The sequence below is a fragment of the Trichoderma ghanense genome, assembly GCF_004382785.1.
Source record: "Trichoderma ghanense strain CCMA-1212 chromosome Unknown scaffold_15, whole genome shotgun sequence".
NCBI lineage: Eukaryota > Fungi > Ascomycota > Sordariomycetes > Hypocreales > Hypocreaceae > Trichoderma > Trichoderma ghanense.
In genome coordinates this window covers 242,410-259,864 of record NW_027395678.1, presented here as the reverse complement: position 1 = coordinate 259,864, position 17,455 = coordinate 242,410, and the positions used below count along the sequence as shown (strand labels likewise).

The following is a 17,455-nucleotide window of genomic DNA, read 5'->3' as shown; positions in this document are numbered from 1 at the left end:
ATGAACGTGAAGTTTCATCCAATTGGACAAAGGGCTTACTTTCAAATTACCAAACCAGGATTCGCGCTCATGAGTTTACCGAGCTTTTTTTCTGTAAGAACACTGAATGAAGGGAAATTCGAAGATGTAGCTGACCTCGTCCGCAACTGACACTAAAGAAGCTAAGCAGTTAGACATGCATTCCTGGGGACAGATCGGGCAAGCATCGCCAGTCTATAGCTTAGAGTTACCTCAAACGGCTCCAATAAATTACTTTTCGCCGTACCAAGGGCTCACCTCGATGACTCCCATCAACAACTGAAGCATCTGGGGATTCGGAACAAAAAAACAAAACCCTGAATCGAACCCCCCTAGGCTCTCGGATCCCAGCCGGACCAAACTTTATTACAAGCCGCCGAGCTTGCGTGGCTCAAGCTGAACTTCAAACGCCCTCGAGACGGCCGACGAATGATTCGATGCTGGATACCAGGGATGGACTTTGGGGGCTGTGCTAGGATGATCTGGACCCCTGTTGACCCAGGCCCTCGAAATGTACCCGTCGAGTTCAGACACGTACCTGATGTATGTGGCGTTGGGATCGTGACCATGGAAAGCGAGCTGGAAGGGCTTACGCGGGGTAAAGGTAAATCACCAGTCAAGCCTTTATTACCAATCTGCATTGACTAAAGTTCTAGATAGATGCGATGCTGCTCCTCTCCTGAAGCAGTTTGCGTCCCTTGCAGCTCGCTCGTGTGCGGTGTCTCACGCAAGCACCAACACCAATGGCTACACAAACAGCTATCCAGATGAAAGGCCCTGGCAAGGCCGAAGTGGTCACGGACACTCCCATGCCTCGCCTTCGCGACGACTACATCATTGTGAGGACAGCGGCCGTGGCCCTGAACCCGAACGACTGGAAGCAGATTGACTACCTCGCCAGCCCTGGAGCGATTGTGGGATGCGACTACAGTGGCGTGGTAGAGCGTGTTGGCCCTGCTGTCAAGCATGGACCACGCGTTGGCGATAGAGTCATGGGAATGGTTCATGGCAGTGAGTCATCTTTTACGATTTGAGCCTACCGGAGGAGATGAGGAGACACTGACACTGGCGGTTTCCCTTGCCACTTGCTAGGTAACCACTCGAACCACGAAGACGGAGCGTTTGCGGAACATGTCACTGCTAAAGGGGATCTTCAGATCAAAATCCCCGACTACATGACGTTTGAAGAGGCTGCAACGCTAGGCGCCGGGATCGTCACCGTTGGCCAGAGCCTCTACGAATGCCTCGAGCTTCCCCTGCCCGATGATCCTCCCATGCGGCCCTTTCCGGTGCTGATATACGGAGGCAGCACTGCGACGGGCACCCTTGCAATACAATTTGCGAAGCTGTGAGTTGCACAAGTCCAGAAATCGCAGTACCAAGTTCTCACTACGGCACAGGTCTGGCTTAGAAGTCATCACGACGTGCTCCCCTCAGAACTTCCACCTCGTTCGCAGCCTCGGCGCGGACTACATGTACGACTACAACTCACCAAGCTGCGCCCCCTCGATCCGCAAGATCACCAAGAACCGGCTTGCCCACGTCCTCGACACCATTTCTACTGCCGAGACGGCAGAGCTATGCTGCTACGCCATCGGCAGCTCAGGCGGCAGATATACTGGCCTCAGCGGCCTGGCAGAGATCCCTCGTGACGACGTTGCGAATCTCCACGTCATGGCGTACACGGCCTTTGGAGAAGCCTTCGACTTTGGAGATGAGGTCATTCCCGCGGACCCCAAGGAGTACGACTTCGCCGTCAAGTTCATCGGCCTGGCTCAGGGGCTGCTGTGGCAGGGGAGGATCAGGCCGCATCCGCAGAGCATCAGGGCGGGGGGGTGGAATGGCATCTTGGATGGTTTGCAGGAGATGCGGGAGGGCAAAGTGTCGGGCGCGAAGCTGGTGTATCCGGTTTGACAGATACGGGAGCAGCCCTATAGATTCTGGCTTCATGAGGATTGACGTTGTGCTTCTGCTGTTCGCCAGAGTCTAGATGGGGCCGATGATATCCAACATACGGGTGGTCAGGTGTGGTGCTCATGTACGATAGGAATAAGGATCTGAATAATCGAATACCAGACGCATTGAAAGAAAGTCTTTTACTATGATCGAATGTGCTGTCAGTTGTTCAACGGACCTAGAGTACTACCAAGCTCAAAGGACCTGTTACGGTACTAACCAAGCCAGTGATCTCCCAGTCCCCTTTGTTCAATCTCTATTGCAGCGGGAAGGAAAGCATCAGTTGGCCATCAGATTACGTTCAGAAATTTCCTTTGTCTCTCTGGCTCGATTCTATTGAAATGGGCAGAATCTAGAATAACTACCAAAAGACGTGGGTATCCGGTATCAAAGCCTCTTCCCTCAAAATCCGAAAGGGGTGTCCAACAAAAAGCACTTCGGCTGGTATGGAAAAAGACAGAAAAAGATTATAAAAAAAAATTAAAAAAAAAAAAATAAAAGAAAGAAAGAAAGAGACAAAGAAAGTAAACGCCTATCTTTTGCGCCTGTAAGACCTAGATGTCTCTTCGCCCGGCCAATGGCATATTCACACATTTTCGTCTACCCTCGACAGAGGTCAAAAAGAAAGAAAACAAAGAAAAGAAGTAGAAAGGAGACGAAAAATCGGGGGAAAAAAAAAAGAAAAGAAAAGAAAAGACAAAAAGAAAAAGCATCCCAACGCCCGCATGACAACTCTAGTGCAGCTCAATGTCCTCCGCAAAACGCTTGAATCCATCATTTGGCTGGCGGAATCGATACGACTCGCCTCGGACGACTCGATCAATTTCTTCGCGAACAAAGGGGAACACATCTCGCCATGCATTGCGTCCCATCCAGCAGTCTAAGTGGCCATATCCCGGTACAACTCGCCGTCTATACTGGATGCCTCCGCCGGGAAGGCCGGCAGATATTCCAAAGGCATCAATCAACCGCTCGTACGTCATCTCCGTAGATCTCGGCGACAGGACGCCGCTGTCCTGGCCGGTGAAGAACAGGAAGGGAATGCCTCGGAGGCGCTCCATGTTCTCCGGGCCCGTGAGCTCCTTATACTCGGGAGCGTTGGTGCTCACCTCGCCGCGGCTCCCCATTCGCTTCAGTAAGCTCATCAGGTTCATGCTCGCTCCGCCAAAAAAACGATCAATGTTCCGATGAGTCGCCTCGTTGAGGTTTTGGTGACTCCAGCAACGCCCAAACAGCAATGTCGTACGGTGGCAAGCAGCATTTCTGCACATTTCGTTCCTCTTTTCCGGGTAAAAGCGAAGCAACTGATCCAAAGCTCGCTGGGCCAAAGAGTCTTCAGCCAATGTGTTGAACTCCAGCCAGTCTCCCAGCACAGAGTTGAATATTCTGTCCAAAGCCACGGGTGAAGTGGCCTTGATCATGTTCATAGTGTTCCATATCGGATTCATGAAGACCTGGCTGCAGGTGATTCCAAGAATCCAGTCGGATGGGATGGTTCCGTCAAGGAGACCGCAAGCAAAAGACACAGATCCCATGCAGTGGGAGATGGTGTAGATCTTCCCGCTGCCGTAAAGGCTCCGAATCTTCTCAAGGCAGGACTTGATATCGAGCCTCGAGTCGTATGTTGTCCACATCTGCTTGCGCGTTGACCTCAACTGGCAAATACGATGCACAGCAATAAAGACGCGATAGCCAGCTCGTGTGAAGTAATTGACCGCGTTGAAAGGGATAGTCGGCAGGGCAAAGATCTGATGGTCAACAGAGGCACCTGGGATCATGAAGATGTTCTCAATCTTCACCGGAGAGCCTCGCGAGTCAGTAGCAACAGCACTTGAGCTTGGCTCCCACATGTGCAGCTCGGTTTCGACACCATCAGCAGCGACGATGGCGTACGACTGTGAGGGAGGCGTATAGTTCATATAAGGCACGAACCCCTGCTCTGGATACTCGAGGCTATTCAGGGGCGTCAAGAAGTGTGACAGAGACTTGGATGTGAAGAAGGACATGAACTTGGACATATTCATGGCTCTGTCGAGGAGACTGCTGCCAGCAGGCGTGAGTGTCATCATCTCTGACACAAAGTCCGTCGGGCGTAGATGCAGGATACCTCTTGCGACCAGCTTCTCGCTGGCAGAGACGGGTATATCTTCGTAGTAGTCGGCAATATCATCGTCCAAAGTGTCGGGCTCCTGATTGGTATGATTGTGCATGACTCTAGCTGTGATAACAACATAGAGTGTTGTAGTAGAGCGCCACAGCTGGAGAGGGTTCAAAGAAACAGAGGCGTCAACCACCTTGTAGCCACGAAAGCGAAGGTGTCGACCGTTGGCACCAGCCATATCGCAGTCGTACGTCAACCTGCTGGTTCCTGTGACCTTTTGGCTCTTCTTGAACATCCCCAAGTCTCCTCTCAGTATCATGAACGGCGACCCTTCGATGCTCGGGCAGACAAAAGTGCCCGTGAGCATACCGCTGGGTTGAGACTCATCTCCGAGACTGGTGCTGTCAAAGATTGTCGCGCTGACCAGCAATCTGCCAACCTCACCGCCACCTTTGGCAGCGCGAAAGGCAGATTCGAACGCGGCCCTGTTATCGACTGCCGCGTCTGACGAGCATCTGTGTATGAAGCCAGACATGAGCTCTGTGAACTCGATGCTCTTCAGTTGGAGCATCTCTGCCATGCTCAGCATTTGGTCAGGAGCTTCGGGGCCAGAATGACAGGGGGTCTCGGAAGAGCGTCGGTCTCTTGGCTTGTGGGCTGGCTCGCCAAAGAGATCCAAGAGATCGTTCTTTTCCTCGTTGATGACGAGGCTGTTCGCTCTGGCATACGCTTCGACTGTTCGCTCCGCTAGGGCCGCAATAGTTGCAAGCGGATTCACTCCAATCGCGGCAGGAATGAGGGCTCCGTCAATCACGATGAGGCCGGCATGGGTCTCTGAGGTGTCGTTGCCGATGAAAACTTGGCCCAAGTGGTTCGTTGCGCCGTTCGCCCCCGTGTTATCCCGAGACATTGGCGCGCCACTACACATTGAAAAAGCAACGTTAGAATTAAATCATATGCAAACCTAGCAAGCGAAGGGGAAGCCTCTTACCCAAGAGGATGGGCCGTGATCTGCTGCTTGTTCATGAGGTTGTAAAAGGGGGTGTAGACCAGCGTGCCGCCAACGGCATCTGTCGCTTTTTCGAGTATAGCATTAAATCTCTTGACTCGGTCGCTTTTCCCTACGCCGATGAACTCTAGCACGGGTTTGTCGTTCTTTAGGCTTAGAGTTGCTTGGCTCCCTGACTTGGTCAGCAGAGTCTTCAGATATTGTTCCATCTCGATCGATGGGTGTAGGACAAGTTGGACTTACCATCGTGGGACATGATTAGAAAGACCTGAGTGTTGCCCAGAGTCCCTGATTTCGAAAACGGTCCAATCAGTCTGCTCTTCCACACGCCCATGGCCTGCTGGGCTCGCTGGAGAAGCGGCATGTCAGGGGCATGGCTGCCCGGCATGAGGTCCAGCATGCACTGTAGCAACTGGGAAAAGGCCTGTGGCATGGCGCCCTCTTGGATGATGAAGCCGTTGAGTGGATTCTCGTGGCCCTTTCTGTTGTCAATGGCAGAAGTGATGGTTGGGCCGACGGGCTTCGTAGGATCCGGCGACGGCTTTCCGAGAGCGTTCACCTCCTGTTCGCAGTTGTGTCTACGTAACACCAGAACCATCAGTCTTGTAAATTGAATGCCAGAGGACAAGGAAGATATATATTTATATAACTTACCCGAATGCCAACACGTCTCCGTTGCCGCTCATTCCGCGGCCAACCCAGTCGCTCGTATTCAAGCCCATCTGCTTGCTCCGTAGCAGTATTTCCGTCGTGCCAATGGCACCGGCTCCGAGGAACACGGCCTTCTTTGCATGCACCCACATCAAGTCGCCATAGGTATCATCTTCCGAGAAGCGGTTGCGGCCACGGCCATGCCAGGCAAAGTAGATGAGATAACCGCCCCTATCATCTCGGACCTTCTCAACGTACCGCACCTCGCACTTGCAGAACATGTCGGCACCCCAGTTCCATGCGTCGGCGAGGTATGTCACCAGCGTCGTGGTCTTCGATCCGTCGTTGACGCCTGTGGTGTCTTGTCCAGTGAGTGTCGATGCTTTCATGCTGACGCCGCAGCCGTTGGGGCCAGATCGGAAGCGGGTTGTAAGAGGAACTCTGCGGAGCTTGTCATCTAATCCGAGGACTTTAGCCTGTTGGCTGAAGACATCCATCTTCTTGAGTGCTGGCCATTCCTCTGGATACGGTTCTGGCTCGAGCATGTCCCTGACTTTTTGGTAATCTGAGTATTGGCGAGAAGAAGAGTTAGTCCGACAGTGTTTCGGTTGATCCTACAGGAGATGGACAGGAGGAAAGAGGTAGCTGTAGATGGAAGGGAGAGAGAGAAACTGATGATGACTTGCATTTATCCAAACTGGTGGGGTCGTTTCGTATCTCGGGCGGCCAAAAGCCCATCTTGAGAACGTCTTCGTCTGCTTCCAGAAACACATTCGAGTTGATGAGGCTTGTGCCACCCAGACCTATACATACAGCATCAGTATAACGTGAGCGAGAAGCTGCAGACGACGACCGTCTCTTGAGTAGCCACCACTTACCATTCCCGACAAGGGCACTTTGATCGCGTCCAAAGAACAGATGATACATGCCGGTGGTGTTTCCGCTGTCAACACCAACCCCACCAAAGGAGCTCGGAGTAAAGTCCCCCGTAAGACGGAACTGCTTGACTGCTTCCATGGTAGTCGTAGGATACTCGCCCGGCCATCTCTCTTCTCCTCGCTCCAGCAAGCAAACCGACTCGCCTGCTCGGGCCATGCGTGATGCAGCTACGGAGCCTCCATAGCCGGAACCTATGACGACGCAGTCATAGGAACCTCGCAGAAGCTCCACAGGCTTCGAGATCCGGGGAAATGGGTTCGTACGAGGGCCATCTGCAGCGATGAGGCCGTCTCGGGGGCAGGCCGATATGCCAGAAGAAGAGCCATCTTCAGACTCAAGCGAGGCAGTTGAAGGCGGAGTAGGATACATTTGCTCATTATACAAGCAAGCATTTGGCATCCTTTTAGGCAACAAATGCTGATATGAACTGGCCGTAGTGGCCCCAAAATTGTCGATCTTCTTCGACTGCTTCTCTGCTGTTTGATGTTGAAATGTGGATGAAGAAGGCTGGCAGCGCTTGTGCGCAGGACCATGTCGATATACTCCATCCATGGTATCCAAAATTCACCGAGGTTGGACCCCCACGGACTGTGAAGATACTATAATCGGCCTGCCCGGGCCACGCCAGCTGCAGCTCGACGGCGTTGGTAGTTGCAGAGACAATAGAAAAGACGACGCTGTTGGTTCCTCCACTAGTGTTCCGCTGCCAATTGATGAATAGAAAGGGGGAGCCGTTCGAAGCAACAATGCGGAACTAGCAGCACATGGGCCGGCCTGTGCTCCCTTCGAGTAGATCCGAGAGAACGACGATGGGATGTATGCGAAGTCGTCTCCTTTTCAACTTCGCAGAGCACTGGGCTGGACCCTCGTGCTGCCAGCGTTCAGCCGCCACAGGCCGGCAGCTGCTGAGTTGTCTGGTCGGTCATGGAGCCCACCAGGGGGGATGGCAGTCGATTCAGCTGGTTGTAACTGTCAATCACAATGGGCACTCATCGATGGGAGAGAGAACAAACATGGCAAGTTCTTTCATCATTCAGTTCCCAGGGGCATGGGCTACCGTTGCAGCGGATGGACGGGGCTTGGAGAGGACGTCACATCATGGGTGGCACCTCGGAGGGGCGTGTGCTTTTGACTGTTGAACTTAGCCGCCACGCCCGATGCTATCTAAAAGCTTGGGCACTCGTAAATATGCAGCTCGATGCATCGTGTCTCGGACCTCGAACCAGCACACGGGGAAGCTGATCTCGGCCTCATTGTCAAGAGAGGAGGCTGTTCCTCTCCACTCCACCATCAACCCAATGCATCGTAGCTTCTTCAAGGTTGACCGAGGCTGTCCGGCGAAGAGTTCCTTGTGACCGAGACAGTTTGATCAGCTGAAGAGATGGAGTTTCAGAGGCTCGTCTGTGTTGATGGAGGATCGACTCGAGGAGGAGAAGCATGTCGAGGAGAGGTCGCAGTCAGAGAGAGGCTCCTCCTTCCCTAGGGACAAGGTTCCATGTATGCATGACTAAGCGTTAAGAGGGCGACGGATATCGAGAGAACTTACATGTGACTACAAAATGTTATCACGATGAGCCTCACTTGCCAGGTCAGATCCAGCCCTCACAGTCGAGACTGTTTTCTGCGTTCCTTTTCGATCGTCATGCAGTCTTTCATCACCGTCTAGCCGAGGGTGATGACAGACCCCTGGCGAGCTGACGAACCCTCCGATCGATCTGCAAGCTCCGTATGTGTGCATGTTAGTAATATGGCCCCCCTGTTGCTGCTACTTCTGCAGGGAACGAGGGTGTCGATTAGCCCATTGTTTTGGAAACGAATCCAGTCGAACTTGGCAACGTTGGCCTGCTGAGGTGGTAGCTCCAAGTACCTGGACATGCACAACTAGCATCAACAGGGCGCTGGAAACACGGACCCAGAAAGGACTCTCAGCCTGGCAGGCTGTCCCGATTCCCTGGCAGTGTCACGTCACAAACGGCCCCCGCGAGCAGGGAATCGCCAAGAATCTGCCTCACCCAGCTTCTGACTGCCGAGCATGGTTCTGGACCTAGCCCTGGCTCCTGCTTGCTTGCGTTGCTGAGCAGCCAGATTTCTTCTGTCTCTCCAGATATGCCATCAATATCCACCTCGAAATGCGTGAAGAACCTCTTTGACAGAACAAAAAGCTGCTGCCAAGTCTCAGGATGTACGAGGTATGTAGAATACTACTAGTAAGCCCGGACTCCGCCAGAAACGTGGAGACTTGGGTCTGGCCCTGTCTGCTCGTACAGTAGCTCGATAATGGCAGCATCGCAGGTGGAGCTACCGAGGAGTTGACAGCTTGATGGAGCTTAACGCTACCCGTGGCCCTGCTCGTCCGTCTTGGTTCGCAGTGGTTCTTTCTTCCTCCCTCCTAGTCGCAGGGCTAGCAAATTCGACGGGGATACGGCCCGGGACTTTGACCAGGTCCGACGGCAAGAGAATGACTAAATATTGCTTCCCATGTTGTGAGAGTATTTCAGCATGGTTGCGGACTCACGTGTCTTTTTAACATCAAGAATACGTGTCGAAGGGGGCATGGCAGCATATTTCGGCTCAGTCACGCAGAAACAGCTCGTCACAATCAATATTCTGGGTTCGCAACACCTCGGCTGGCTACCAACAGTCTCTCGAACCGTGAGGCAGAAGAGAGGCTGTTCAAGCCTTCTTGCCAGCGCCCTTTGTTTCCCCTCCATGTCTCCAAGGCTGGTATTGAACACGCTCCGCAGCCAGCTGAAGAGAAAGGGGAGAAGAGAAAACGGAGGGTGCGTTATTATCAGTTGAATGGTTACAGCGAAATACGCAACCAGGACGAGCTCGGCAACTGAAAGTCTCGAGGTAGAGACCTCTATCGACCATTCAGCCCCTGAAGCATCCATCCCCTCGTCCGACGGCCTCGATACAACGCGCGATTTGCCCTCGAAGGTTGCCAAGCTGATATGACTCGTCGGTCATTTCAGCCCTCGCTTCAACAAATGCAAGACATGCCGTCACATTGCGCATTGCAGCTGTGGAGCTGAGTTCGTCTGCATGACGGTCCGCAGAGACGCCGCTCTTCATCACATCTTGCCCCATGGTTGGGTTGCAACGAACTTGAGCAGCCCCGAATAAGTTCCCTCCAAAATTGTGTCATTGGCAGATTTCTAACAGTCACATCGCCTAGATTGCCTCGTCAACAGGGACGTTCTAGGTCGGCAACATCTAGATGTCTCGTCGCACTCACTCAAGAATCCCTTCCCTTTTCCCTTTCTTTACTCGGAGCTGCCTAAACTTCAAGCAGGCTTATTCGCAACATTGCTATTCATCCTCGGCATGCCGTTTTCGATCACCGGGTAGTTGGCACTCGTGATTATACACGCACTCACAGACACACACACACACACATATACTAGGTAAACTGCCGTTTCCTCTTGTCGTGCGTACCTGAGTCGGGAGCAGCATTCGTCTTGATCGATAGGACGTCAGATCAGCCCTTGGTATGCTATCCCCGCGTCAACAGATAGAATACAGAGGCATCTGAGTAGACGGTGAAACCGTCTTTGACGTAACCGGATCCGACGGTCACATCGGAGTTGCATTCGCCCACATAAGACCACCATCCGGGTATATTCCAGTAGTCGTTGCGTTATGTTCCCGAATCTCCCCTGGTCAGAGACGCGTCATATGCTTGATTTGATATCCTCGATGTTTGTCTTCAGCATGTGGCGGAGCCAACAGAAACCACGTTTTCTCCCTCACTCTGCTCGGCACTTGACGGCAGTCCACCAACAAAGCAGTCATCCAACAACAGTCGACCAAGATCCCGGTCCAATGTGACGGAATGGACCCAGGTGACGAGTCTTTTCCCCTCGCCTTGCTTCCGCGGTATAGGATTCCCCTTGCCCGTCGCCGTCACATTGACGAGTGACGACAACAAGCTGGAGTTACATCGTCGCCTCCCTACCGATCGAGCAGCGCGGTGGTGGTATCTGCTCGTTATCTGATGGTGGTAAGAAGCTTGGCGTTGAGGAGACGGCGGAGACACGTTGGCCTCGTCGTCTGCCCATGGAGTCGTAAGTCATGGCCAGGCCCAGAGTCGTCTCGCTTAACAATAGGGAACGTCAGGAGTCGTGGACATGTGCATGTGCAAGATTAAGCCCTGCTAGGGCCATCTGCCGAGGGAATGATGTGCATCTACCCGCGCCAGTTGCGGAAACCAACAACTGCGGCAAGGCCCAACAGCTGTTACCAGATTCGAGGCAGTTCAGGTTTTCCTCGTTTAACAGCCTCGTATCTTGCGACACACAGCCTTGAACTGATTTATGAAGACATGTCCTCTTCATGATGGTCAAACTCGCCTCTGTTCAAAATCGCCGTCCTATTCATCAACATTTCCCAGCGGTTCGCGCGCCAAGTTCTCTCCGTAGAAAGCCAGGATTGTTGCCATGCGCTAAACAAGGGGCGAGCAATGCCCGTCTCCGCCATCATGAGGTCTCAGACTTCAGTGACGGACTTGACACATAGCCCACCGACTGCTGCGCCCGTCCCGCTGTTGAGTCACCACGGGATAATGCCATGCTTTGAGGCAAGCCTTGGGAGATCCGTGGGCCGACGCGTATGCACACGATAGTTGCGGCTTCAGGGGGATCCCGCATCGTCTGCTCAATCTGGCCAGGAACCCGATTCAGCCGGGCAAGGGTTCTGTTTCCACCTTGTCATCGTATTGCAACTGCTCCCATTCAGCTGATTTCTTAGCATCTTGAAGATTCGTATTCCATCCAGTCCAGCGGCGTAAGAGATTGAATCAGAGCTATTCACATCGGGCAATCCAGCCTCATATTGGGCTGCAGTCATCCGAATATCTGCTGCGGAAAGTTGCATCACGAGCTGATCTTGCTTCAGCTACTCCGTATTCGCCGACGGGTCAGGCTTCTTCGACGGTTCTATGAGCCCGAGATTCCATCTGCAGTTGTATGCTGACTTGTTCAGCCCGCGCAGGATGATATGTGAAACTCTCCCCTTGTCCTGTCGTTTTCTCGGCCAAGAGTAAGCACAAGGGCCGAGAATTGCTGGTTCCAAGCATCAGCACTCTCGAGAAGATGCCCCCTTGACTGTAGATATCAACCCATCCGTGACGTCTTCTGTGCAAGCCTCCGCTCGTGAATGGACAGAGCTGGCAAGTGTCTGAAAACGCCTGCAAGACTGTCAGTTGACTTGGCTCTGACCTGTATGAACCTGGGTTATCCTTCGTCAGTAGAACAGCAGAGATTGCAGCCAATGGCCCAAACCACCAGCCAAGTCACCGAGATGGATATCGAATGCCACAGAGCCCCAGGAAATGAAACTTGAAACATCTTCTCTTGGCCGCAAGAACCGGCAGTCCCGCTAAATATACACATTGGGGTCCCCCCGCCTAGTTGCCGCCCGCCACCCGCTCCGCCTCCAGTTCCCTCTCGGCCTGCTGGTAGTACTTGGCCGTGTCGACGCCGTGCTGGTTGTGGTTGACAAAGTTGAACCACGGTACTGTGCTGAAGAAGAGGGCCGAGTATCTGCTCTGGCGGGCCGCGACGCCCTGCAGGTGCGGGCTCAGCCTGCTCTGGCCGTACAGAGGCTCTCCCGCCTTGACCTTGGCGACCATCTCTCGCATGTCCATCTCCACTTCCCTCGAGTTTTCGGTGGCGCCGTAGAATCGGACTGTGAATCGGGGTCAGAGTGTCAGTTCCAGTCGTCGAGATTCCCACATGTTCCTGCTTGTCCGCTCCCCCTCCCCCGCACATAAACTCCGGATGCAAGGACTCGAGACATGACGTACGGGCTGATCGCTGGTAAAAGTAGAGGAAACCGCCGGCCAGGCCAATGAATCCGGCCAGCCGCATGGCCTTGGCAAAGCCTCCCCTGCCCACGTGTGACGGGGCGAGCCTCTCGAGGGCATAGAGAGCGGCGGGTGCAAAGGCCGCAGAGGCCGCACCAGCTACGTAGTCTGACGTTCTCGCATATCGAATGACCCGTTTGAAGTGACTGTCCAATTTCCATCTATCAGCGGTCGCCCAATTCCCAACGGCCTCAAAACACCACTATAGAGATCGTCCCGCGATATCAAAGAGGGAAAACGTACGGATCGTTGTCGATGAGCTAAAATATCCCCAGTCAGTCATTCATTCGTCGTCGTGCAGCCAATTGAGCGCCAATTACATACCGGGTAGCTGGTCTCGACGACCTTGCTGGTCCCGACAAAAGTCGACGGGTTCTGCTTGGTCGCTGTCGAGGCCATTTTGGATTGTTGGATTCGCGACCCCGAAAATTGCAGCACTCGATTGTATCTCGAGATCTGATGCCTGTCGCTGCGAGCTGCGACTGTTAGTGCCTCAGGAAACAAAAGATCACGTGGCTTTGGAGACTTTCTGAGGTTGGGTCTGATCACGTGCATCAATTAAAGTTGGTGGGTACCTGCCTCAATCGCTGCGACGCGCCTGCCCCGCCATGCTTGAGAGGGAAGACGCGTCGAGTGTAGCCATTCGTTAAAGAGCAAGATAGGGTCGATATAACCAAGACAATTACTGGGCCAGCCGATTGCACAGAAATCAAATCCAGAGGAATAGATAAAAAGCACAAGACCGTTACCATGCCCTCAGCGGCGGCTTTCGAGCGGTTGCTGGACCATGGCGACGACCTGGACGACTACGGTCTCGACGACTCAGACAACCCATTCGCATCTCCCCCGCCAGAATCGTCCACCAAGAAGCGAAAGGAGCCCGACTCTGGGCTGGGAATCGAGGAGGAGGTTTCCGTCCAGAAACGTGCACGAGTACCGAATGTCAAGCTTGACGAGGAAAGGTACCTTACTATATGCCCAGGCAACAACTATATGATCAACCATCCTACGTATAAGTGATGATGTGCTGACTCCATCACCAGATTGCTGGGCCCAGATGGTATTCCAAAGCTGAGGAAACGAGCCGCCGGCCTCAAACTGAAGGGCAAAGGCCACGAGGTACGCACCCAGTATACCTACATTGCTTTTCCTCGCACAATTCTAAATACCGTCTTTATGGCCCATAGTTCTCAGACGCCTCTCGCCTCCTCTCCTTCTACCAGCTATGGCTCGACGACCTCTTTCCCAAAGCCCGGTTCCTAGACGCCCTCGCCATGGTCGAAAAAGCCGGCCACAAAAAGGCCCTCACGATGGCACGAAACGAATGGATCAACGAAGGGCGTCCCAAAGCGAGCAACGAGGACGACGAGGACGACGACTTTGATATTGGGGCCGTCACCATCTCAGGAGACTCGCAGGCTGTTTCAGAAGGCAGACAGAGGACAGAAAAGACGCCAGAGAGGGACAACGATGTTCCCGACGAAGATGACCTCTACGATGCTACTCCTCGAGCGCCGAGATCAACAAACGCGCTTCGTGCTGCGCCGTCAAACGATGTCCCTGACGACGACGACCTGGAAGCGCTCATGGCCGAAGCCGAGAGCAGAGACAGCCGGCCAGGTCCAGCTGCTCCTAGTGCCGCTGCCGCCAAGCAAAGGAATCAGTCTATAGAGGAGGAAGACGATGATCTAGATGCCCTCATCGCCGAGGCCGAAGAGCATGACCGTTCCAGCGGACAGCCGACGGGTAAGAATGCGGGTAGCAACGCTTCCGCAGACAAGGGACACGACTTTGCGGATGAGGAGGAGGCCATGCAAGAGATGGAGGGGCTGTGGTGAGAGGGTTGGAACGAGGGTGGTGGGTTTCCTTGTGTTGACGGGTTTGATTTTGGGGGCATTGAGCTGGCGTTTGGGCGGGTTTTTATGCTTGTTTTGCCTCGTAATTGGCGTTGGACGGTTAAGAGGACCTGGCCATGACTTGATTCACGTCTGATACTATCACGAAGACTATTCCGTACCTATAGATAGGAAGTATCACTACAACTTACGACTATATCGTACAAATCTTCCGCCCTGCCGCACAAACTATGGCGCTGCTTTCCGTAAGGTTAGGTATTTTGTGTGTTTGGAAACGCTCGTGCTTTGATGATAGACTTTACCCAGAAAGACGTCACGTTCAATGAACAAGAAATAATGTAAAATGTTGCTAGACAGACGTTGTATTTTGGTACAGGATATCATCACTACCATCTAGAGAGAAGAATAAAGGGAGATGAAGAGGGTTCATATCATAAATAAAAAGGCCCATGATAGCCTTGTCAGTGGTGTCGCTTTGCGCCGTATCCTTGAGAGGTAGCCAGCCCTTGTTGCCTCTACCTTTGTGTGTGCCGTCCGCCCATTGCCTCATTAAAACACATATGCTAACTAGTTTGAAAACGAAGGAATCTGAAGGTGATGTTGTTGTCGGCGTTTGTCTGCCGAGGCGCGCTTCTCGGGGTCGAGAGCGGCGGCCTGCTTCTTGTGCTGCCTTAGGCGAATCCTCCTCTCCTCCACCTTCAGGGCCCACCACAGGGTGATGAGGACTTCCCGAGACGGCAGGGCCACGCTGCGTAGGCACCGGTCCAGCTCGCAGTCGCCGCGCGTCGCACAAGACTCGGAGGCCGGGATCCCGCCCCGATCGTCGCGTCCCTCAGACACCAACCGCAATGCCGCCATCGTCGCATCCATGAGAGGACGCGCCAGACTGGGGCTGCTGGATAGAATGTCTCGAAGGGATCTGATTCTCAGGGTCGTGGATCTCGAGGTCGAGCTCGCGGTCCGCAGCGGCATAGTTGCTCGCTGCCACAATGTCATAGGCGGCGTGGTTTGCGTCGTCTGTGAGGAAGTCGTTGATGTCGAAGTCGTAGTCGGAGGGGAGAGGATTCGTGAAGCAGGCGGCAGAGTCACCAGCCAGATAATCGTCGTCAACAGTTGAGGCGTTGGGCGAAGCGAGAAGTTGGCTTTCGAGGAGATAGCGATCTGCATCAAGGGCCGCTGACAGGCCGAAAGAATGGCCGATGCTGAAAGGAACATCATCCTGATGAACAGGGTCCAGGCCAAGGCAGTTTGCACCGGCGTCGTCTGAGAAGACAGGGACTGCGGCATCTCCACCGATTGACACTGCGGGTCGCACAACATCTCTGCAGGACGTTGTGTCGAATCAGTGGAGACGCCGGTCTGCTTGCTGTTCTTCTCCTTGGCGGCGGCCATCTTGTCGGCCTCGTGCCATGTCTGGTCCATCTCTTCATCTTCTTCCGCCTGTTCCTCGTCTTCCTCCTTGTCGGGGACGGGGGGAAGGGAGGGAGAGAGGGAGGCGGGGTTAACGGTAGGGTTAGCCGCGGATCTCATCATCTGGTCCATCAAGGACTGATCGGCGTTGGACATGGCTTGGCCATCCCGCGAGCCGAAGAGTTGCTGAGACAGAGTGATGCTGTCCTGGAGAGAGTCGAGGGGGGAGGACGAGCGGGTGACGACGCCGGAGCTGCGTCGGAAGCGGTTGAGCTCCTCGACGAGGATCAGGTTGGTCTTTTGGACGTTGATGAGGAGCGTCTCGAGCTCCTTGTTGCGCTTCTCGAGAGCCTCGACCTCGAGCCTCTTTCGCTCGCGCGAGGACTGCGCGGCGCGGCGGTTGCGGAGAACACGCTCGACGCGGCGCTGCTCCTTTTCATCTTCAGTCTTTGCACGTTTCCTATACAACAGCTGGTTAGGATGCGGTCCATATAGAGTGTGTGTGTGTGTGTGTGTGTGTGTGTGTGTGTGTGTGTGTGTGTGTCGCAGTGACATACCTGGGAGGGAGGTTGGTCTTGGGCTCAGGAAGGACCTGGCCCCATGATTTCCTCTTCTTGACGGGCTTCTTTTCTGAGGTAGAGGGCGCCGTAGCGGATGTGGAATGTGAGTCGTCGTCCTCCGCGTCCTGTGACTCGGGTATGACGGACAGGCGCGAGTCGATGTCGGCGACGCTGTCAGGAGTCATCATGTCGCGGGGGTTTAGAGTTGAGGGGGTTGAGTCGGCGAAGAGGGATGGGAAGTTGTCGCCGGGGGCGGAGAGGAAGGATTCGGCGGGAGAGGCCTCGAACTTGACGAGGGGAGACGACTGCTGGAACGCCATGTTGCCTGTCGTGTCGTGTTGCCGAGCGCAGTCGCTTTGGTTGGTGTGCTGATGATGACGATGCTTTTCTCGGTCTCTCTCACTGCATACGCCTATAGTAGATTGTGAAGAAGGCGTATTATGTGCAGGTTGATGTTTGATTTTTGGTTGTGCTTGTGATGTCAGACCAACTGCTTCTTCAAGAGCAAACAGTCTGCCTTTTTGTCACGGGCCGGGTGGAGATGCAAGAGAGAGAGAGAGAGAGAGAGAGAGATCAAATCAAAGCGAAGCGTGTCAGTCGATGGTTGATGACGACGATGCGAACAGTCATGACAGGCAACGGCGCCAGTCCCAAATGAGTCAGCGGGAAGCGGCGTGGCTGTGTCCAAGTGCAGTGCCTTCCCCTTGGTGCGCTGTGAGTTCGATGATGAGTCAGGCAGAAGAGGACAGAGTGGCCTCTTGAAAGTTCTGTCTAGCTTGAGCGAACGAGAAGCCGAGATCCAGCGGCGATGGTGGCCTCTTTATCTTGAGGACACGTAACCCCAAAGACGGGCGGTTGGCCCTGTGGTTGCCTGAGGCAGCCGCTACATGTTGCCGGGGGCAGGAAAGGGGCGGCATCGCATCGAATCGAACATGGAAGGCACCACCCAAGGGGCGGGGCGCAGCCTTCGAATCAGGCTCCAGGGGGATTAGCGGACTCTGGGGTGGACCTGCAGGGGGTCTAGAGGGTGCGAGCCACAGGGGGGGGGGGCCGCTGGAATTCCACTGGAGACCTCGCACAGTATCCTCG

The 17,455-nt window shown here is 54.1% G+C and overlaps 5 protein-coding genes across 5 annotated transcripts; 2 read left to right on the top strand and 3 right to left on the bottom strand.

Moving 5' to 3' along the window:
* Positions 1-761: 761 nt before the first annotated feature.
* Positions 762-1,932, top strand: CCMA1212_009155 (Protein TOXD; the record flags this gene model as incomplete). The annotated part of the gene is made up of 3 exons (XM_073706253.1): positions 762-1,029; positions 1,111-1,366; positions 1,419-1,932. 3 exons carry the CDS (start codon positions 762-764, stop codon positions 1,930-1,932), a joined length of 1,038 nt encoding a protein of 345 aa, XP_073555308.1.
* Positions 1,933-2,708: 776 nt separating this feature from the next.
* Positions 2,709-7,226, bottom strand: CCMA1212_009154 (uncharacterized protein; the record flags this gene model as incomplete). The annotated part of the gene is made up of 6 exons (XM_073706252.1): positions 2,709-4,995; positions 5,067-5,256; positions 5,328-5,662; positions 5,739-6,349; positions 6,408-6,538; positions 6,614-7,226. The coding sequence occupies 6 exons, from the start codon at positions 7,224-7,226 to the stop codon at positions 2,709-2,711; spliced, it is 4,167 nt and encodes a 1,388-aa protein (XP_073555309.1).
* Positions 7,227-12,081: 4,855 nt separating this feature from the next.
* Positions 12,082-12,939, bottom strand: CCMA1212_009153 (uncharacterized protein; the record flags this gene model as incomplete). Its single annotated transcript, XM_073706251.1, has 4 exons — positions 12,082-12,362; positions 12,481-12,686; positions 12,784-12,800; positions 12,865-12,939. 4 exons carry the CDS (start codon positions 12,937-12,939, stop codon positions 12,082-12,084), a joined length of 579 nt encoding a protein of 192 aa, XP_073555195.1.
* Positions 12,940-13,290: 351 nt separating this feature from the next.
* Positions 13,291-14,378, top strand: CCMA1212_009152 (Chromosome segregation in meiosis protein 3; the record flags this gene model as incomplete). The annotated part of the gene is made up of 3 exons (XM_073706250.1): positions 13,291-13,502; positions 13,584-13,659; positions 13,728-14,378. 3 exons carry the CDS (start codon positions 13,291-13,293, stop codon positions 14,376-14,378), a joined length of 939 nt encoding a protein of 312 aa, XP_073555196.1.
* Positions 14,379-15,228: 850 nt separating this feature from the next.
* Positions 15,229-16,686, bottom strand: CCMA1212_009151 (Transcriptional activator hac1; the record flags this gene model as incomplete). The annotated part of the gene is made up of 3 exons (XM_073706249.1): positions 15,229-15,674; positions 15,728-16,266; positions 16,364-16,686. 3 exons carry the CDS (start codon positions 16,684-16,686, stop codon positions 15,229-15,231), a joined length of 1,308 nt encoding a protein of 435 aa, XP_073555193.1.
* Between the last annotated feature and the right edge of the window lie 769 nt (positions 16,687-17,455).